The 21,074-nt window shown below is 52.4% G+C and overlaps 5 protein-coding genes across 5 annotated transcripts; 4 read left to right on the forward strand and 1 right to left on the reverse strand.

Annotated features, from left to right (window-relative positions):
• Window positions 1–392: 392 nt before the first annotated feature.
• Window positions 393–2,562, forward strand: BGZ61DRAFT_536514 (heterokaryon incompatibility protein-domain-containing protein; the record flags this gene model as incomplete). Its single annotated transcript, XM_046254410.1, has 3 exons — window positions 393–1,623; window positions 1,677–2,078; window positions 2,129–2,562. 3 exons carry the CDS (start codon window positions 393–395, stop codon window positions 2,560–2,562), a joined length of 2,067 nt encoding a protein of 688 aa, XP_046099475.1.
• Window positions 2,563–3,908: 1,346 nt separating this feature from the next.
• Window positions 3,909–5,944, forward strand: BGZ61DRAFT_100891 (acyl-CoA dehydrogenase/oxidase). Its single transcript, XM_046236823.1, has 4 exons — window positions 3,909–4,937; window positions 4,993–5,269; window positions 5,323–5,431; window positions 5,492–5,944. The coding sequence occupies exons 1-4, from the start codon at window positions 4,116–4,118 to the stop codon at window positions 5,826–5,828; spliced, it is 1,545 nt and encodes a 514-aa protein (XP_046099476.1). The 5' UTR covers window positions 3,909–4,115; the 3' UTR covers window positions 5,829–5,944.
• A 7,122-nt stretch (window positions 5,945–13,066) lies between these two features.
• BGZ61DRAFT_427457 (DNA repair protein endonuclease SAE2/CtIP C-terminus-domain-containing protein) lies at window positions 13,067–15,655 on the forward strand. The gene is made up of 2 exons (XM_046243703.1): window positions 13,067–13,238; window positions 13,293–15,655. The coding sequence occupies exons 1-2, from the start codon at window positions 13,151–13,153 to the stop codon at window positions 15,317–15,319; spliced, it is 2,115 nt and encodes a 704-aa protein (XP_046099477.1). The 5' UTR covers window positions 13,067–13,150; the 3' UTR covers window positions 15,320–15,655.
• Window positions 15,656–16,340: 685 nt separating this feature from the next.
• On the forward strand, window positions 16,341–19,417 carry BGZ61DRAFT_100942 (uncharacterized protein). Its single transcript, XM_046236824.1, has 5 exons — window positions 16,341–17,053; window positions 17,105–17,935; window positions 17,986–18,092; window positions 18,145–18,307; window positions 18,361–19,417. Exons 1-5 carry the CDS (start codon window positions 16,463–16,465, stop codon window positions 19,384–19,386), a joined length of 2,718 nt encoding a protein of 905 aa, XP_046099478.1. The 5' UTR covers window positions 16,341–16,462; the 3' UTR covers window positions 19,387–19,417.
• A 469-nt stretch (window positions 19,418–19,886) lies between these two features.
• On the reverse strand, window positions 19,887–20,951 carry BGZ61DRAFT_458494 (cytochrome b-c1 complex subunit 7). Its single transcript, XM_046246767.1, has 3 exons — window positions 20,516–20,951; window positions 20,211–20,373; window positions 19,887–20,145 (listed from the first exon to the last, which is right to left on the reverse strand). The coding sequence occupies exons 1-3, from the start codon at window positions 20,626–20,628 to the stop codon at window positions 20,050–20,052; spliced, it is 372 nt and encodes a 123-aa protein (XP_046099479.1). The 5' UTR covers window positions 20,629–20,951; the 3' UTR covers window positions 19,887–20,049.
• Between the last annotated feature and the right edge of the window lie 123 nt (window positions 20,952–21,074).

The following is a 21,074-nucleotide window of genomic DNA, read 5'->3' on the forward strand; positions in this document are numbered from 1 at the left end:
CACCTTACGCCCGGACCTACTCTATACTCTTAGATTAGACCTAACCGTTACAACTCGAACTTCCCTCGGATTTTCTTAGGAAATTGGGCTGCAATCTTTCTTGGAAATTCCCTAGCAAATCTAAAGTTAAATAGCCAGGGATTTCCCTAGATAGATAGAGAGAATTATATTTATTTCTAATTTTATATTATAATCTAGAAGATTAATCTTTAGAAGAGATTTATTATATTTAGAAGGTTAATATTACTATACCTAGAAGATTAGCAGCTAAGTATTAAATTGAGATTATTCCCAGAAGGAAATCTAGTTATTTATATATTCTTTTCTATTGCAGAACCAGTTTCTATAATACTTATAGCCTGATTTTTCCTACTTTTAGCGATGAGATTCGAATGCAAATCTCGCATGTGCTCCTAAACCAACCCGACGAACAAACGTCGACTCGTCTCTCGCGCTCGGAGCTGCAAAAGACCGTCTCCAGTGGCTGGGAAGTCTTCGAAACTCCCGAGGGCAGTTACCTCTTCTGTTATGACCCCGAAGATGTTGAGCATGTATCCGATGCAGGGCATAGCTACCCGGGCTCAGACTATGAAGATGAAGACGATGACGAGTTTCGGACAACTTGGACCCATCCGGACCCCAAAATGGATCCTTCATTATACGTCCTTGAACCGGACAGTGAGATCTGGGCCCGCGAACCAGCTTTTGACTGCCTCTCCTACGTTTGGGGGCCCCAAGACGATCCCGAGCCGGCCTTTGTGGAAGCCGTCAGTGGAGGAACTATTGGTTCGTTCAAGTTAGGTCAGAATCTTGCCTCAGCGCTCCATCATCTCAGATATGAGGACAAGTCGCGAACCCTGTGGGTGGACGTCATTTGTATCAACCAAATAGATCCCGATGAAAAAGCCGTGGCCGTAAAATGCCTCTCCAAGATGTATAGTTTGACCACCCGCGTCGTCGTTTGGCTCGGACCTGAGGAAAACGACAGTACTGTTGCAATTTCGCTATTGGCCCATGTGGGCGCTCAGGTTGAGACCACTCTTGATGGCTTCCGACTGACATCGCCTGGTGCCGATGAACCAACGTGGTACGACATCGACATCAATCTCCCATTTACCAATGAAGAGTGGGAGGCAATGGAAGACCTTGTGAGCCGGCCTTGGTTCACAAGAGTCTGGACAGTGCAAGAAATCGTGCTGGCCAACCGCCTGACCATACTCCACGCTGGTAGTGCCGTCATCTCGTGGGCTCTTTTCCGTCGCGCAGTTGAGTGCATTTTGGATAAGAAATCGATTCACAAGGGTCGGGATTCTCTGGGAATAGCGAGGACTTCCATTATGAACGGAATTGAGAGACCGCTAGCTCAAGTACTGATGCGACACGGTGACCGAGCATGCCTCAATCCTCATGACAAGGTATATGGCATGCTGGCAATGACACCTCCTAAATTTCTGGCCGCAATTGAACCCAGCTACGAACAATCGGTTTCAGATACGTACAAAGACGCATTTCTCATCAACATAAATATCATCCGCCGATGGGAGCTATTCGGCTGCACTCCCAACCAAAGGACCATCCAAGCTCCGTCCTGGGTTCCCGATATATACCCAGTGTTTCCATACAGTTATAATTGGTTTCTGGTTGTTCAGAGCTACAATACCGCTATGAGGCGCCAGACAAGCTCATGGTCAAGGGGATTCGTTTCGATACCATTCAGTCGGTTGGGGACTGTGCTCCCCCGAGTGGGTTAGGAGCGCTGAGAACTATCCGGTCCTGGGAACCAGACGACCTCTTCAGCGCTTCCTACTGTGGTGGGGGGTCTTTTTTTGATGCGTACGCCATCACCTTGTTCCAATACTGCATTCGCGAGCGACATCCAATCGAAGAGGGCTGGCCTACCTTGGCGGAACTGAAGAGATATCTCCGAAACAAGATCTTTTCGACTGCTACTCAACCAAAGAAGGCGTTGAATTTCGGAGATTATCTAGATCACATTCTGTTTAAACGATGCGAAGGACGCTCGCTCTTCAAGACTGCGGGAGGAAGTATCGGTCTCGGCCCACCTACATGCCAGCGAGGTAAGAATTCAGCTCTTGGGAGTTAACAGAGTGCATTCTAATGAGCCCAGGCGATGTGGTTTGCGTGATACTTGGCTGTGATCGGCCGTTAATCATTCGTCCCGCCTCAGATGGAACCCACCATTTCCTAAGTCACAGCTTCGTCTACGATCTACAAGACTCCCAGGCCTTCCTCGGACCTCTTCCGCCCCCGTGGCGCGTACAAGTGCACGCAAACAGGGACCAGGAGTTTCGAAGTTCCAATCAATACTACAACGCAGACACCTACAAGCTGACGCCTGAGGATCCCAGGCTAGAGCCGCTCCCCGACTGGGAGAGGATTCCACTTGACGACCTCGGGCGAGGTTTGAATGGAGATGACCCTGAGGTTATAGACTTCTTCAAGAACACAAACGATGGGCGAATCTTGAATTCTGACCCACGATTTTCGCCGGAGGCTTTGGTAGAAAGGGGATTGGAGCTGGAGACGTTTGTTCTGTCATGATATTTGGATTAGTGATATTCGAACGCTCCAAGTTTCAGGATTAGGAATTAGAACGCCAAGGGAAAGTATAAGGTGACTTCCAGGACGTCGAATAGAATCTGGTTGGCAGTAGCGCCGACTAGACAAGATGCGTACTGGGGTTACGGGTGAGAGCCGCTGTCTCTATACAAAAAAGAAAAGAATGAGTGGCACCACATCATTGTCTAACAGGCACATTGATAAGTTACAGGTCAAATGCTTTTTCTCTGCTTCAAATGTCGCTCCACTCCTTCTGTCCCAATTAAGAGAGCTGTCATGATGCCTCGATTCCTTCGTGGCTGCTCTATGCTGGTGGACTAGTGACCCAGGCCGTGAAGTTGGTCAACAAATGCCATCGCTCCTCCGTTAGCATTGGGGCCTTGACGTAGGTTGTTGCTGTTGAGGTGCCATAATGATATCACCGTGTTTGCGTCACGGATAGTCACCTCAGCAGGCGACTGACGACGCTACAGTCTCCTACCGCTGTAATGAAGTATAATATGTAGCCTCATTCCCCTTAGTGCTGGGGTAATTCCAGTGGTAGATACAAGACGCGGTGGGGAATTGGGGACACTGGCTCTAATATTCCCCGCAGCTCCATCTCCGCGCAGGCCCACTCAAGCTACACCAACGCCATGTACCTACACTCCGCAGTCCAGTCGAGGATCCTGTATCCCAGAAGCCAAAACGAGAGACTGAGAAACGCCGGACATCTGGCCCCATCCTCTGAGCGATTTCCCTTTCCCCCCCGACTCACAGAGGTTGTCAGGTCAGAGAACATCGACCTGAGCGTCCTCTCTCTCGACTAAACTACTGCTCCTGATGGGATCTTCCCGCAACAGCAGCATCAAGCCCTTGCCCCGTATCGCTATCTAATTGATGTCGAACACATTGGCCCGTCCAATATAATTATCTATGGTGAATCTGCAAGGAGTCATTCGGCGATTTCATGTCTAGTTGGTATCCAAGGAGCTAGCATCCCGGCGCCTGGGGGAGCGTTGCTGCTACAGTAGCTCTGCGGGTGAATTTGCTAATTTTGTTGCCTCTGGGTAACTTGAAATTCTACAGATTAAAAATGTTAATAAGACGTCCGAGCTCTGTTGCCAAGCCGAGGCTCAGAGAAAGGTCTCCCACGCGTCTCACCCCAGATTTCTCCATTCCTCGTTCCATCATGTGCCTCCGCCCCGTATGGCCATGAGGTTCGCACCAATCAGACTCACGCCATTTCACCTCACAAATGCACTAAAAACACGATGTGGGGCACCCGAGGTACCGGCGTCCCCCCTCAGTCGGCCTGGCCGTCATGTCGAAGTGTGTATCCCGAGGATCTCGGGCATGGGGCTAGATTAAGCCTTTCGTCGCGCTGGGATAACTACTCTCTTCCTCCATAACATCTCCTCCCTTGGTCGATTACAGGTTCTTTGGCTTCAGATTGGCATTGAATTTGATAGAAGGGTTTAGACCACTTACACAGAACATTGCTGTCCGTACACATCCTTCATACACATCACCTGTACCTCCGCCCACTCGCCATCATGAGTCCTCCCGAAACGACCTTCTCCCGCGAGGAGGTTCGCTCCCACACCACCGAAGACTCGCTCTGGTGCATCATCGACAGCACTGTCTACGACCTCACCGACTTCGTCGATGCCCACCCCGGCGGCGAGTCCGTTCTCCGCCAGGTCGCCGGCCAGGACGCGACCACGGCCTTCTATAACCTGCACCGCCACGAGGTCATCACCAAGTACGCCGACCTCGCCATCGGCACGGTCGAGGGTGAGAAGCCCCAGGTCATCACCCCGCAACCCGGCGACCTCAGCGAAGTACCCTACGCGGAGCCCTTGTGGCTGGCGCCGTCCTTCCACAGCCCCTACTACAAGGAGTCGCATCGCCGATTGCAGCGCGCCATTCGCGAGTTCACGGACCGCTACCTCTATACTGAGGCGCAGGAGTGCGAGGCCACGGGGCGATTCATCAGCCAGGAGATGATTGACCGCATGAGCAAGGAAGGGATACTACACATGCGCCTTGGCCCGGGCAAGCACCTGCACGGTGTGGAGCTTATGGGCGGCGTCGTCAAGGGCGAGGAGTTTGACTACTTCCACGACTTGATCGTGGCACAAGAGATGTCCCGGGCGATGGCCCGAGGATTCCAAGATGGCAACATGGCTGGAATGATGATTGGATTGACCGCCGTGTTGAACTTTGCCCGGGACGAGGCGTGGAAGAAGAAGATTTCCGACGAGGTCTTCAGCGGCAAAAAGAAGCTGTGTCTGGCTATTACTGAGGCGTTTGCTGGTTCGGATGTCGCGGGCCTGCGCACCACCGCGGAGAAGACTCCCGACGGAAAACACTACGTAAGTCGAGGTTGCGCCCGTCATCTACAAAGAAAAGTGACCTAACACAAGGCAGATCGTCAACGGAACGAAGAAGTGGATCACCAACGGATCTTGGTCCGACTACTTCGTGACGGGTGTGAGAACCGGTAAGCACCTGAGCGTGCTCCTCATCCCGCGGGGCGAAGGCGTCGAAACCAAGCCGATCAAGACATCCTACTCTGCAGCTGCTGGCACCGCCTACGTTACCTTCGATAACGTCAAGGTCCCCGTTGAAAATCTATTGGGAGAGGAGAACAAGGGCATTCACGTCATCCTCAGCAACTTCAATCACGAGCGATGGGCCATGGTTTGTACGTCATCCCCATCAACAAATCTCCGGTCCAGAGCTAACAAAGACGAACAGGTGGTAGCACCCGCGTCTCAAGAACCATTGTTGAGGAATGCCTGAAGTGGTCAAACCAGCGCCTGGTCTTTGGCAAGCGCCTCATTGACCAACCCGTCATTCGACAAAAGTAAGCCAAGCCTCAACCTCAACAGCGCACAGAGCCCAGATGAGAACTAACACCGTCCAGGCTCGCCAAGATGATTGCTCTGGTCGAAGCCAACCAGTCCTGGCTCGAGACCATTACCTATCAAATGTGCCACATGCCCTACAAGCAGCAAGCCCAGCACCTCGCGGGTCCGATTGGGTTGTTGAAGATGAGCGCTACCCGTGCGGCTCACGAGATTGCCGATGAGTCGGTCCAGATCTGGGGTGGCCGCGGTCTCACCCAGACCGGCATGGGCAAGTTCATCGAAATGTTCCATCGGACGTATAAGTTCGATGCCATCCTTGGCGGTGCCGAGGAAGTACTCGGTGACCTCGGCGTAAGACAGGCTATGCGGAATTTCCCCAAGGCCATGTTGTAAAATTCTGTCTCGCATTGGAGTCGAGTCGTGTATTTTTAGTTGCTTGAGGTGCTTTGCAATCGTGAATCTTCCAAGAAAGCTCTTTTCGGCATCCAGAGGGAGCTGTTGATCCTGTGGCGAGATCCAGGTGATGTTGAAGTGTATTATCCAGTCGCGGTACTTAGCGAGTTGCTGCATTCCGAATATTTCGAACTTGTTCAACTCTACCCGGCGGTCAACTTGGTGACCGTAATGCTCACCTGTCGTCTCTCCTCGGAATCATCATCTGCGCTGCGACGTAGCCAACGCAGGGAACGGGTCGACAACACCAGGACACACAATCATTCACACCAAGATCAAACTCCCGTCGACATTCGGGATCAACACAATTCATCTCGTCCTGACTACCAAAGGAGCAATCCCCATACTCTCATCTTCTGCTCTCCAGACCCAGCGGTGGGTAGAAGGCAGGGGCACCCAGAACGTTGCTCACAAGCCATCATGCTTTTTTTGTAATCTTGTCACTCATCAACCGTCACCATCCGTCTCTCTCCATAAAGTCGAGCCGTATGCTTCGTCGAAGCCTTTCGTTACGTGACGAAATCCAATACTGAGATGTTCCTATCGCAGGGCCGAATGTAGGCAGCCCTTGCCGAAGTCGGAGCAACGTGAGTCGCAAGCCGCCTATTTTTAATGGTCGTAAAGGTCGTGTGCGAGATGAACTTCTTGTCAAATATGTCGAGAAAACACAACAAAGGAAAAACAAATGTCGTCCGTGGGCTTCATGAAGCTTCCACGTCAACCATCCCTCGGTTAATGAACCAAGAGAAGTCTCGTCGCCATTTTAGTTGGGGCACTGAGCCTGAACGTGGCCACCCTGCTGGCACTTGTAGCAGATCTTCTCACCGCCGGCAGACTCCTTGGGGCAGTCGCGGGAGTAGTGGCCAGACTCGCCACAGTTGTAGCACTTCATGCCGTTGACGCACTCGCCTAGATTTATATTAGCAGGGTCAACCAGGGGATGAGAGACGTAACATACGGGACATGTGGCCGTAGCCGCCGCAAGAGTAGCAGGTCTTGCCAGCACCGCCAGCACCGCCAAAACCACCGCCGCCAGCACCACCACCGTAGGAGTTGTTAAATCCAGCCTTGGTGCAGCTGCGGGCAATGTGGCCCATCTCACCGCACTAAATCTTGTTAGTTGACGGCCTTTCTTGTCAAATCAGGATATTCTCACCTTGTAGCACTCGGTGGACTGGCCACCGCCACCACCTCCACCCATGGGGCAGTCACGAGAGATGTGGCCGGGCTGGCCGCACTTGTAGCAGGACTTGTTGTCCTTGGCGGGCTCGGAGCAATCACGGCCTATAAGTTGGTTAGCACGTAGTTAGGGAAAATCGGGGGTTTTATAACATACTCATGTGGCCCTCGCCTTCAAAGCAACAGATGTTAGCTCTCAAATCACACTAATGAATGCTATCAAAAGAACATACCACCACAGTTGTAGCTGATTATTGTTAGTTGGAATTCATCAACGGGAGGGATTGACAAAGAATGCATACCACTTAGCAGGACCCTTGGTGGGGCAGTCGCGGGCCTGGTGACCGGCATTGCCGCCTGCATCCACAGATTAGTACCCCTTTCTCATCAAGAAATCGAGTAGTATGTGTAAAAATAGGTGGGGGAAAATTGATGAATCAATCCAAAAACCGGAAGATATCTGGACGGTATGTGGGTCGCGACCAATTGACAAGGAAACGGTCAGGAGGAATCCGCATCTTTGTCGATTATTGGTGTCCTGCATGGCATCTGCCGGCTCGGCGAGCAAGTGGCGCAAAATTTCCCCGAGATTGAGAAAAGCAAAAAGTCGGACAAGAGATGTTGCGGTGTGATAATCGTCGGGGTCATGCGCAATCATAATTGCACTAAGAAAAGAGGCACTCACAAGAGTAGCAGGCGCCACGGGCAGGGCCGCCGGAAGGAGCAGAGTAGTTATCCATTTTGAGGAAAGGATGATATTCGAGAAGTTGGATCTGGCTTCGAGGTCAGCAATCACTCAGATCAAGCTCCGATGCAGAGGTGTGAAAACGTGGACTAGCGCGAGTGCCCGCCCCGAGATCCGATAGAGGCAAAAGATTAGCGAGGGGCATGGGATAGACCGCCGCCAGTACCTTGAGTCAGGAGACGAGGGGTGGTCTAGGCCAAGCCAAGAACAATGACCTTGTCCGTTCTTGTGCGGGGGAAGCTGGCGAGGGGCAGAAATGTGAAGGAATTGAGGGCAAGGGAAGCGTAGATGATGATTTGAACGACGAGCCGTCCTGGTGAAGTTGGATTTTCCCCAAGAAGGTTTGCGCCCACCTTGCGTCGAGCTGCGAGCTGGAAACGGTAGGCGGGGGCGGGGTGCAGAGATTTCCCAATGTTTGGTAAGTGACGCAGTGCAGTGAAATTTGAGAGCAGCGCAGGGCAACAGCGGCGGGGGCGGGGAACGAGATGTGTAGAGGGACCGTGGGATGGAGGCCAGGATGGGGAGATGGGGACGAGCAAGGCAATGGAGGAAAGCAGGCCACTTACTGAGAGGAGCCGGTCTTGGAGGCTCGAACGAGGTCAAAAGGGTGCGCAGAAAGGCAGGTGTAGAGAAGAAAGTTGGGTTGGTGGTGGTTCAACGCGCCTGTTGGTGCTTGTGAGGGAGAGGTTTTCTGCAAGTGCGGGCCCACGGAGTTGATGTAAGAGTGGTCAGGGCCTGGGCAGGAGGGACTTGGAAAGTGGGATGTGGGAAGTGGAGCGCGGCCACCGATCTCGAACCGGGAGGCGCCCAATAAGTAGCCAGTTCAAAAAATTCGCCGGCCTCCTACAGCGCTTCGCTTACAGGGCAAAATCCGTGGTCGAGACCTCTGCATCCGCTCCTGGCAGCGCCCGCCTCGCCACTGTCCAGTCACTCCAGTGCATCATCGCTGTAACATGGTTCGACCTCGTCCTAGTGCCATTTGCTGAGGGCCGGCCTTGTGACATCGGATGATGCTCTATCTCCAGCCAGGGCACTCTGCCGCCCCCTCGTTGACTCTATCCCTGGTGCGTTATCCTCGGCACTGTGCCCCGTAGTTGGTAGCTGGTGCGTTCCCGCTGCGTCAAACAACGGCGCACAATACGCGGCACTGCCTGACGGGTGAAGAGATTTCTGCCAGCTGCCCGACGGCTGGCGTCTACCGTCGGGGATTTCACAAACGCAAGAACTCTCATAGCAGTCAGGTAATTCGTCAGGTGGCAATAACAAACAGTGTCAGCTGAGTGCCCTGGCTGGAAGAGGCAACTAAGCTAGTTCCCCAAGCGCGCCATTGGACTCTCGAGCCAAAGTCTCGATGACGGCGACTTCGATTACCTGAATGTCCCAAGAAGCTATCTGGGTAACCGGCACTTGCTCACTGTACAAACAATCCAGTGCGCCAATTTTCTCGTTGAGGGTTTCATGTATCTTGCCGCTTTGATCCTTCCAGATATGCGCAATCTCTCGAGTTTGTTTCCGCAATCCTGGTTGTTTGCTAGTGTCTCGCAACAGACAAATGGCAAAGAAGTCCGGATTCTCTTACGGGATGAGGCAGGTCGTCAAACTTGTCGCGTAGTACATGCAGTCGGCCATGTTGGTCGCGTGACACGGGACTAGATCATATTGCACAAAGATGCTGCAAGATTCCATATGCGTTTTGGCCAATTTCGTTGTTGCTGTGCTCTCATCTTCTGGATAATGTGGGCTGCGCCCTCGGGGATTTTTCACAATGGGACGATAGCCATCCACATGAGCCGAAGTATTGATACGCACCGGCCCGCAATCGAGTCAATAAGCAACTTCCTTCCAAGCACAGGCTCAATTTTTTTTTTTAGAAAGGCCCCAGAGCTTGTGGCACTGCATGATCCCTCCATTGGACACTGCGAGTTGCCCCCTCGCTATCGGAAGTTTAGCTGTACAACTGAGAAAACGCCACGATCCTAACACTGCAGATGGGAACCGTGCGACAAGCTGCCAAATGAGATCTCGAAGCCCGATGGTCGCACGGACGGTGCGAGTGCGGGGTTCTAGCCTGTTTTGGTTTAGGAATTTTGGAGATTTTGGACCATCCATGTGGGTAGAGGACCGTTATTATGGAGAGAAGGATTCACAAGGCCATATTAACCTGTCGATGGTATATGACGGTAAGCACCTCATCTTTCTAAACTACACCAGGGAACGTAAATTATATCTAGTAAATTGGGCATTCGATATTACCATTTTCCATATCAAAAGATACCAGGGCACTCCGTTCCCTGATTGGCATTAACCGATCTTCACAACAGGCAAATCATTCTTTGCCCTCGAGGAAGCAACATGACGGCAATATTCACGTGCCTCCTTTGAAAACTAAAACACCCGAGTATATGAATGGTTTGAACCCCACGACGCAAGTAAATTTATGTATCTTTTCGGGCCCAGATTGGATTGACGACTAGAACTCCCGTTCAACTATTGAATCAATCCACGCGCGCTTCTGACAATTCGGTGTCACAGGCCATTCTACCTAGCGAGCGATGTCGTTACCTGTGCGTTGCCGTTTAAGCCACTAGTGCATATTTTGGTACCGTGTGGTTTCAGATATCGGGAAATTGACGGATACTCGGTAGCAGTGTGGTACACAACGCCCACGTAACGTTCCGGTTCGACTCCGTTGCTGCACAGCTTCCAGATCATGGTCTGACTCATTTGTCCCGAATTGCCATCTAGGTCCGTTTCTATCGGAACCGAGTCTAGTGTTGGTGGTTTTTGGTGATGTCTTGTTGAACTAATCGGGTCAGCGCCGCACAACCAAATTGCTAGATCTGGGCCGATTTGCGAGCCTAAGCTCGGAGGTTTCAAGAGAATTACCACCTACACCCCCAGAAGGCTGACTGATTTCACAAATTCTGGAACCAGATGAATTTTTATCTAATTCCACACTACGCACGGATCAAAATTTGTCTTTGTGGCTTGGATCAACCTGGACTTAACACTGGACTTACGAGCCCCGCAAAACCGATGAACATCCGTCCTCGTGGACTTCATAGTTTGTGTGCGGTTAGTTTAATGGAAACCGCATCTTCAAGCTTCCTAGTTATATTAATTGTGATCTCCCGGTTCATTGGGTAGTGCTCAATCAACAATGGTAGCCAACGAGATAGCCACAGCCACAGACTGAAGCTTGCGTTACGAGTCCCGGGTTTTTTGGTCGAGTCATTATGTGCTTGACGCTGCATTCAATTCAAACACAAATTTACAGTCTTGACGCGCTCAATTTTCTCTTTCGCTGCCGTCATATTCGATAAACTATTCACACTATCCGGATCGCGCTTTAGTAAGGACAAACCTTGACGTCAAAATGCGACATGGTGCCCGGCAAATCACCTTGATAATTATTCTAATCGGTGCTTTTTTTTTTTGAGAAAATCTTCCTCATTCCTCCCAAACGCGCTCTCATTTGTCTACGATGTGTCTATTGCCAACTGGGTTCATCAAGTTGTTGCCACATCTAGCACACTTTGGTAACCTAAATATGCTACACTTGCTGCTTGCTAATGCCTGTTTCAATTATGATGGTTTTAGGCAAGCACTCTCGATTTCTGATAAAGAATAAAGGACGACATCTTTCATTCCATCATATTGGCCTTGGCGGATGATGGAAAATGAGAAACTGATGAGAAAAATAGGCTCGGATTTTGGTGCTGCCTGAGATCAAGAGATTTTAACTCTAATAATCATAACGACTGCAGCTGGCAGCATCTCGCAAGGCTTTTCTCAATTTTAATGACTTTGATGATCTTAAGTTTTGAGTTGCACAGTATGTCAATGTAATTGATTGGTAGCTCACCGATGTGTCCCAAGAAATATGACATTAAGCCATGAGTGGCAAATGGAATTCTTGGGGCTTTGGGCCTCGAAAGCTCTGCTTGGCCAAGCGTGATATCTTACAGCGAGCGGTCTATATGCTTTAATAGACTAGAGCGAACCTGAATGAATGACACGGACGGAGATTAAATTTGCTTCTGGAACGAAGAACATTTTAGCCAGTATGCCAGAAGATCACACAAGGGTATCTTGAGGGTGTTGTTCGAAGGCCATTACATGGCGCCATATCTTCTTTCACTGGAATAACAGTGCCTGATTTGACAATTTTCAAGCTAGATTCTTAACACATGGGTTAGATCAAGAGGTACGGTGCCCTAGTACACACATACCCAGAGGGGGGACTAGAAGCTCAACAGTAAAAAAAAAAATACCAACAATCGTATCAACAATACAGACCATACACCCAGTCCATTCAAAGGTCAACAATATACTCAGATAGACTAAGGTTTCTAGTCCAACTGGTTACCTTTCCCGATACCTTTATGAGCTGCAGGTAACAGCTATGCCTTGAAAAAGCTAGATCTGCTGGAAAAGCTAGATCTTGGAAAAGGCAAAATCCCGATGGATATAAACGCTCTGCAGGCCCTCTTCTATTCCAGTCATCCTTCCATCCTCACACCTCAACCAACAACCCAACCAACAACCCATCCAACAACCCAACCAATAACCCAACTGAACATGGGTTAGATAGTTTACTGATATTTGAGATTGGTATCATTAAGGGACGTCCAGCCCGGGAAGGAAAGGTGGTATCAAGCATATCAGATCGTACTCGCAATGACTAATACCATTTTTCCAAACTGGATTGATTGTTCACAAAACTCAACAGGTCCCGTGGAGAGCCCTTCACGAGTTCGATAACGGTTCTAATGGAGAAGAGTTTCGGAACAAGCATCAGACCGTGGTGGTCATGGGACCGATGGCGAGGAACGGCAGAAATACAAAAGGGGTGATATAATATCAGATTTATGCTCTGTATTAGTGGTTTCAAGGAATTACCCATTGAAGGTCTCACTTTGTCCAGGCTAGAGATGTGGTTAAAATTAAAAAGGATATCTACGGGGCATTTGGCTTACACGGGTGATAGGCAAGAACAAGCTTCAATCCCGCAGGTGACTTGCACCTAAACTTAAGACTCAAGTTAGTTTTCATCAAACATAAAATACCATGTTTATTTCCCTCTTCATCCATCGGAAATTATTACCGTGGAAACATCATGGCACAGCGACGACGAAGTTGGGGAAGTTGGTCCATTCCAGTTGACCAGGACTGTGTCACGTGGAGTCAGCCGCGCCAGATTTCGCACCAGGCGGCCCGCGTCGGCGATGTGGAGACGCGTCAACCTCCACCTCCAACTCATACCGTAAATCTGTGCATCAACGAGTCGCCTCATATCAATCGAATTGATGATGGTCACGAGTCTTCACAATCTACAATGACGAGTTGGTTTGACACCGGGCGCCCGGAAATTATAAACGCTGTCGCCGCAGCATGTGAACGCGTCGATCAGGCGATCAGGCAAGGTAAGCGCACCTGGGAGCATCGTGTTCTAAGATCAATCCTCTGACAAACTGCAGACCTCGAGCTTGCCAGACTCGAGCTTCGAGAAGCCCAAAACGAGCGGGATGCTCAGTCCTTGCGAGCTACGGAGCTTAGAGCTGAAAATGCTCGTCTAAAAAGCGAGCTGCTAGAAGCAACGGCAGCGAAGGCATCACAGAACCCACAAAACCCAAGCAATTCTTCATTAAGCGCTTCATCACGACCAACTGACGGCGATTCATCCGAGATCCAACCTGACTGGAAAGCAGAGTGCGCTAGAGTAAGCTCCAAATTTAATGCCTTATCGGAAAACTTCAAGAAAGCCAAGGATGCACTTCGGAAAAGAAAGGATGAACGAGACAAGTGGGTTGAGCATTCTATGCTCTTGGAAAAAAAGATCAAGGCCGCAGAGGAGGAGCATGGGATTCGCATTATCGACCGGAGCAGCAGAAGTGGCCGCGCCTCGACAAACCCCGACACCGGGGGTGGAGCAAACAACACCAGCCCGAATACCAGTTTTACTTCCGATGCTGGTCTAGAACAAGCTGACTTGGAACTCCCTCCTCTTGCCGCTGCATCCCTCGGTTCAGAACACGATTCTGCTACCGCTTTCACCAAGGCTGCCAACCCACAATCAGAGTCGACACAAGGGGGATCTGATGCGAGGGAATCGGACGACTTGCCCGACCTACCAGCACAAAGTGGAGTTGACGATGTAATAGTCAAGGAGGAACCATCGTCGGATCTGCCCGTTGTCGTCGCTGAAAGAGCTGTGCGGAAAAGGAAAAGGGATGAGCCGGAGCCCACCGATTCTCCTATTCGGAAGGTCAAACTGGAATTGAGCGATGGTTCAAGTCCGATTCTCTCTGTGGGGCAGAACTTTTCCGATCTACAGGACGGCATCGATCTAGGAGATGTTGTCCAGAGGATGTTGACACCCAGAAAACGCAAGGAACTGGAAGATTCGGCAAGAGGTCTCAGGGCTCGACTCAACGCTCTCGCCACGCCAGCAACGCCAGCTCCATTGTTTGTAAGAGCTGATGCCAATCCCGAAACAATTCGACCTCTTGAATTCTCATCCGCCCTCACCCCACTCAGTGTCAACCGACGGGTGATCCGGTCTGGGAGAGACAAGCCGTCGCCAATCGCTCCCCTTAGAAAGGGACTGAGTGACGCCATTTCCGCCCTAGCGGAGGACGGAAGCACCTACAAAAGAGGGGCCAAGGAAGTGCAGTTGAAGAGTGGGATGAAGCCAGTCCCTAAGGGTCGACTGGATACGCTCCTAAACAGCCCATCTGCCCGTGACGATGAAACGATTACACGTTCCAATCCTCGACCACGGGTAAGGGCCAGCCTTCTTCCAGGTGATCTCCCTATCCCAGGGCGACGCGAGCTTCCATTTGAACAAGATGTACGCTCGAGAGAAAAGACAGCAGCTCAGTCGTCAAACACTCTAAGCCGATCGGGCCTCACCAAGTCCAGACTCCTACCTCAAGACACGAGGTCTCCTCTGGCGCACAAAATCTCAACCGGGCTCCTCCGAAACAAACCGCCGTCGGAATTACGCCCGGATGATTTCAAAGTCAATCCCCTTGCTAATGAGGGTCACGACTTTGCATTCTCAGATGTTGTGCGAGACAGAAATGAGAGGGCTTGCTTGCCAGGATGTACCGACATGCACTGTTGCGGGAAGGAGTTCCGAGCATTGGCCCTTTCACAACGCCCCAACCCACCCCTTACACCAGCGCAACGACAGGAAGAGCAGAAGTTACTGGAGGATTATTTGGGCGACTACGCTTACCGACTTACCACGATGAACAAAACTGAAAGGGACGAGCTTTGGGTCGAGGCAAAGACCCAGGAGCTAGCAAACAAGTATGGCAAGCATCGACATCGATACTCCCGCATGCGTTCTCCACCAGGCTTCTGGAATGCCGACTTCCCAAGCACTCAGGAGCTAGAGGCAGACAGGGCGGAGGCAGAGAAGCGCAACAAACAGTCGGTACAGGAAAGGTATCGAGAAGCGATGCGACCAGGTGGCAGGTGGTTGTTTAGAGATGAATAGGACGGAATCAAAGGAGTTGGGACAACGGGGTAAGACTGGCCAACCCCTGGTGGCATTGTTACGGAGTTATCTGGGCACAGCGTGTGTATGGGATTGTTACCATGGTATGTGACGCCATGATACGGATGTGAGGCCAATATAAGTGAAACCAAACACAGCATATTCAAGGTCACACAAAAGACGCGGAACAATTAGATTGTTTACGAGTGTATAGAGTACATCTGCGAGGCGTAACTATTTGGAGGGTGCGTGCAAGAGAACGTAGAACCGGAGGGGAGCAAGGATGCTCCCATGGCTTCAGAGTTGACCCAGTTGACCTAGGCTCTGATGCGTGACATTGCCCAAATGTTGGGGGTCATCGCCAACAGCTTTAGCGAGATGGCATAGGCGCTGTAGGGACCGGTTACAGCGCAACGAGGTGCCTAAACGCAGGGGATTGCTGCGTGCGTGCCATGGCATGCGGGGCACTCAGGAGCACGGACCAGAGGGCGATCCTGGCTGCCTGGTGTCAAGCATCAATTTCTGCCTCAGACAGAAACATCTCGCCCTCTCCGGCTCAGGGCGGCCACTGCGAGCTGGGCCACCCCTAGGTACCTACCTACGGAGACAGACCACTAGGGGCGACCCGGCGCAACTTGGCTTGGCTCGTGAGCACCTTCGCAGCCTAGGTGCCAGGAAACTCCGGGTCCCAAATTTTATTCTTTATTCTTCCAACGCCAACCATCGGCCTGACGCAGATCTCCCGGTGCGTATCTTCTTCGGCCTGTGTCCTCTGGGAATACTTGGACCTCTCCGCTCCTTTTTGCGCACCCCTTTTCTTCTCCCTGCGGCCTTCCGTTTTCCCGCTTCGGTTTCGTTCCCGAGCAGCCAGAAGCCGCCCCTCTGCGCGCTCCGTCATCGCTATCCTCCCGTCGTCGTCTTGCAGCAAATCAGGCCGCTGCAGGAAGTCGTGTCGCGCAAACAATCTGCGATCCCCGATTCCGCAACCCGCAATTCACCATCCTCCCCGATCCGACGCAGCTTCCATCCTGGAGCCCGCCATCGCGAATCCCTCCGCTCTCGAGCCTCAGCAGCAACGACGTGGCCGCGGGAGTCGCGCCAACTGGGCGGCACCCGTCTTCATTCAACCCCCAAGCCGGCACGATGAGTAACCGCCATCTGCCGGCTGGGCAGAACATACAGGGAGGAGTTGGCGGTATGCCTGGTGTCGACATGTCTGGTGGTCTGGGAGGCCCTCGCAGGAGGCAGCCCCCTCCCTACGTCCCACAGTATCACCATCAACCCCAGCATCAGCATCACCAGCATCAGCATCAGCACCAACACCAGCACGTGAACCCCATGTATGCCAACTACATGCCATATTCGCCCCAGCAGTACTACGGCATGCCGCCCCAGTACCAGAATGGCGGCATGCCTCATCAGCCCGGATACATGCCATATCAGAACTACGCCCGATCGCCTCCCTCCATGCACCAATACGTCCCCATGGTCGGCGTCACTGTGCCGCCCAGCTATCCTCGTCCCGCCCAACAGTCGCCTGCTCTCTCCACGCCCTACCAGCCTCCGCCAGTGCCGGCTCCGATCCCGCCTCATACCCCATCCTCGACCCACTCGTCGCAAATGCATCATCCCCCGACTCCCCCGACTCCCCAGACAAGAGAGCCGATCCCCCCCGTTGTTGCTGCGCCGGAGCCGTCTCCTGTGGAAGTGCCTAAGGAGCCTTTCCGAGCACCTGTAAGTTCCGGTGGGAGCCATAACTATGCTGCACTTGCTAACCATTTACAGCTGCCTTGGCTCTCAAGACCTGACTCGGATTTCCCAGTCAGAACAGCAAAGTCGAGGCGCCGGAGAAAGCCACTCAACGCGAACAGCCAGGCTGTCTCCCTCCCGGTTGAGCAACACGAAGCCGCCGCGGAACAAATTGAACAAATCACCGGACCAGAGTCGACACCGAAGGATTCCCCTGCCTCCACCCAACCCTCCATTGTCTCCGATGCGCGATCTGAAACTCAACGTCAATCCGCTGAGGCTGTTCCTTCTACGCCCACAACCCCAATCTCTCTCCAACAACGTTCTCGGGCCAACACAGCCACCAGCGCTACGCCCACAGCTGGTGGCAAGCCCGCTGCTCGCTCTGGCGCGCACCCCGTTCCTGCCGTTCCTGCCCTCCCTAAGGGCAGCGCCAAGGATACCAAACCTGCTCGCGCTGAAAAGCCAGTGAATGGTGAGGTAGCTGCTGAGAAAGCGGCACAGGTCACAGCGTCCGCTGATGTCGACATCGCTCCAGTTGAGCATGATTCCATTGCCCCCGAATCTGCTACCAGCGCTCCAGCCAAGGCTCCTCCATCAAGCTGGGCGAACCTTTTCGCGAAGTCTGCTGCTGCAGGGAAGTCTACTGGGCCCAATGGCTCCTCATCTGGAGCTGAGGGCACCAATAGCCACGATGCTGATGGCGTTGTTGGAGGCCCCAATGGCTCTACTGCAAGCTTCTCCAAGGCCAACGCAAGCTCGGTGGCGGAAGCCATTTACGCGTATCACGTTGGTGGAGGTGACAAGATTTCGTTCCTTGAGCCCCGTGGCTTGATCAACACCGGGAACATGTGTTACATGAACTCGGTAAGTGGCAGCATCTAAATGTGTCTGCACAGACTACTAATTAGCCCTAGGTCCTCCAAGTTTTGATGTTTTGCGTTCCCTTCTATGACTTTTTGGATCAAGTGAGCAAGCGAGCTGTTCACAGCTTCAAAAGTGAGACACCTCTGATCGACGCCATGTAAGTCAATCCATAGTCAGACATCCTAGTATGTAATTCTAATCAACCGTAGGATCATGTTTATGCATGAGTACAAGTTGATCAAGTCGGCTTCATCCGCCGAGGCATTGAGACGTGCCTTGAAAAATGAAGAGCTTGAGCGCTATGGCGAGCCCTTTACCCCTGACTTCGTTTACGAGGCCATAAAGCAGCTTTCCCGGTTTGCCAGCATGAGGGTATGCAACAATCTCTCCACATATCTCTGACCATTCTTACTAACTTAAGATAGCGCGGTCATCAGCAAGATGCTGAGGAATTCCTCGGGTTCCTGCTCCAGTCTCTCGATGATGAATGCACTTCAGTCATGGGCAGTTCGTTGTTTTCAGGCATCTCAGAGGCCACCCCAGGTCAGGATGCTGCCAATCCTGCTGGTGACTGGCTTGAGGTGGGCCGAAAGCAGCGTGCGGCTGTGACTCGGTCGGCTGGTTCAAACTCGTCAACCCCAATCACCAAGATCTTTGGTGGCCTGTTGAGGTCCGAGTTCCGAGTGCCAGGGCTCAAGGATTCCATCACCACCGAGCCCTATCAGCCGCTCCAGTTGGATATTGGCTCGCCAGATGTGCGCAACGTGGTGGACGCCTTGCGTGGACTAACCCGACCTGAGCGTATGCAAGGAAACTTCAACTCGCCCCGTGGCAAGGATGTGACAGCCACCAAACAGGTTTTCATCGAGTCTCTTCCCCCCGTACTCATTCTGCACCTCAAGCGATTCCAGTTTGATGCAGAGGGCAACGGCACTGTCAAGATCTGGAAGAAGATTGGATATCCCTTGGATCTTGAGATCCCTCGCGAAGCCCTGTCTCGACAGACACGTCAGACTCTGGGTGAGGGATCCATGCCCAAGTACAAGCTGATCAGCGTGGTGTACCACCACGGCAAGAACGCCAGCGGTGGTCATTACACCGTTGATGTGCGACGTCAAGAGGGCCGGGAGTGGATCCGCCTCGACGACACCATCATTCGACGAGTGCGGAGTGATGATGTTGCTGAGGGTGGCGAAGAGGAGGGAATCAAGGACACTCGCAACGAGAGTCCTGCTCCTGGTGCCTCGGGCAATCGATTTGGCACTATGATGGATGAGGACACGGGAGACGAGGACGGGTGGAAGCAGGTCACAACTGCCCCTGGGGGGAATAAGCAACGATGGAGCAGTGTTCTCAATGGCGCTAGCAACGGCAGTGGGAAGGGGAAGCAGGTCAAGGACAGCATCAAGGACAACAAGGTGGCCTACCTGCTGTTCTATCAGCGTGTATAAGCCAGTCATGTTCTTCTAGACCTCTGCTGGTACAGGTGTCAGCCACTTGATCACTTGTTTGTTCAGTCATAAAGAGGAGGGCACGAGAAAAGCATTAACGGCCATATTTGCACCATTGTTTGGGACGGAGTCGCATCCTGGGAGACGGTCGGAAAAGGACGGATGAATGTCGACAGATAACGATCCAAATCTGGCTCGGCGTATGGTGTCTCGGCATGGTTCCTGGGGGATTGTGTTTGGGAAGAAGGCTGTGGGAGGTGAGGACCCGGCCAGACCTCTAGTCTGGCCATGAGGGGCGGTGCAGATATACAGACCCTGGACCAAGCTGTTCCTGGAATTCTCATCTCATCGATTGGAGTTCCCGGGCCGCCGCATAGGGTCTGCTTGGAGATGAATTCTTCGTTTAGAACCTGATCCAGATGGCGGCACATTGTAAATTACGAAAAAGAAGTCCAGGAAAATAATAACAAGACATCACAAAAACAAACGGATAGGAACAATTGTGTAAAGTGAGTCAGTAGACGACCTCTATACATAGGGTACACGCGACTGTCTAGTCCATTTGGGTCGCCGTTCGCTCTTTGGAGGCGCTGTTCACGCTCAAACCACCCATCCTCCTACTCTATACACTCGTCAAATTCCCCGATTGGTCAACCGGACCGCTTAGTTCTTGCGGATGACGGCAATGGAGTCGAGCTCCTCCTTCTCGGCCATCTCGGCCTTGATGCCTTCGATGACGGGTGATAGGTAGCGGGTATCCTGTGGTAAGGAGGGTTAGCCAGGTTCTCTTCGGCGGTCGTGGTCATTGCCGAGGGGGATCGTACAGTGGCGGTGGTGGTCCACTGCTCCTTGGGAAGCAGCTTGTGCTGGTAACTGCACTGAACAGCGCGGCGGATACGGTAGATTCGCTCGTAGGAGTCCTTGGCGGAGATTCGCTTGAGGGCCTTCTGGGCGGCATCGTTCTCCTCCTCGAGAAGGTCATCGTGTCTGCATCAATTGAATGACCCGGTCAGCAAAAGAAGTCCGTATCGAGACCACAGGGGACCGTAGGTGTCCAAGACCGCCCAATTGGGTGTTTTAAGTCGCTGGATTCGCATCGTTCGGTCGAGAGGGGGGTTTGTTCGCGTACCTCAGGCCGAGCTGGCGGTAGCCGGCGGCGTTGACGTACCAGGTGGCCGCGGGCTTGAAGAGCCGGGCCAACCAGGGCCTCCGCAGAATGTAGGGGGCGAGTGAGTACTTCATGGTTGAGGGATTGACGAGGAGCTGGGGGTCGTTGGAGGGCGTCGTCGATTCCGTCGTTCGTCGTCGGGTTCGGGAATGCGCGAAATGGATGGGCTGAGGGAGCAAAACTTCTGGGAGAGCTCGGGAAGTCACGTGCTATTTGCCTTGATGACCATTCCTTCCTCGCTCGCTCGCTCGTTGGTTGCAGTGGGGCGGCCAGACGGTTTAGGAGCGTGACCTTCCACGTGACTCTGCCGTTTTGCATGCATGGGGGGATGAAAGAACGGTCTTGCGGATCGGGGGTGGGTGGATGCGGTCACGGGGAAGGGTGCAGCAGGGAAATGTGGGGGGGGGTTGCATCTCAGTCTCTTCCGTACAAAGCCGGCACTCGGAAGACTACGGCCAGGGATGGCGGTTTGAAGAGCACCTCCTCGGCCAGGGCAGATGACGGTTGACGACCAAGTGAC

The sequence above is a fragment of the Ilyonectria robusta genome, assembly GCF_021365365.1.
Source record: "Ilyonectria robusta strain PMI_751 chromosome Unknown BGZ61scaffold_21, whole genome shotgun sequence".
NCBI classification, from domain to species: domain Eukaryota; kingdom Fungi; phylum Ascomycota; class Sordariomycetes; order Hypocreales; family Nectriaceae; genus Ilyonectria; species Ilyonectria robusta.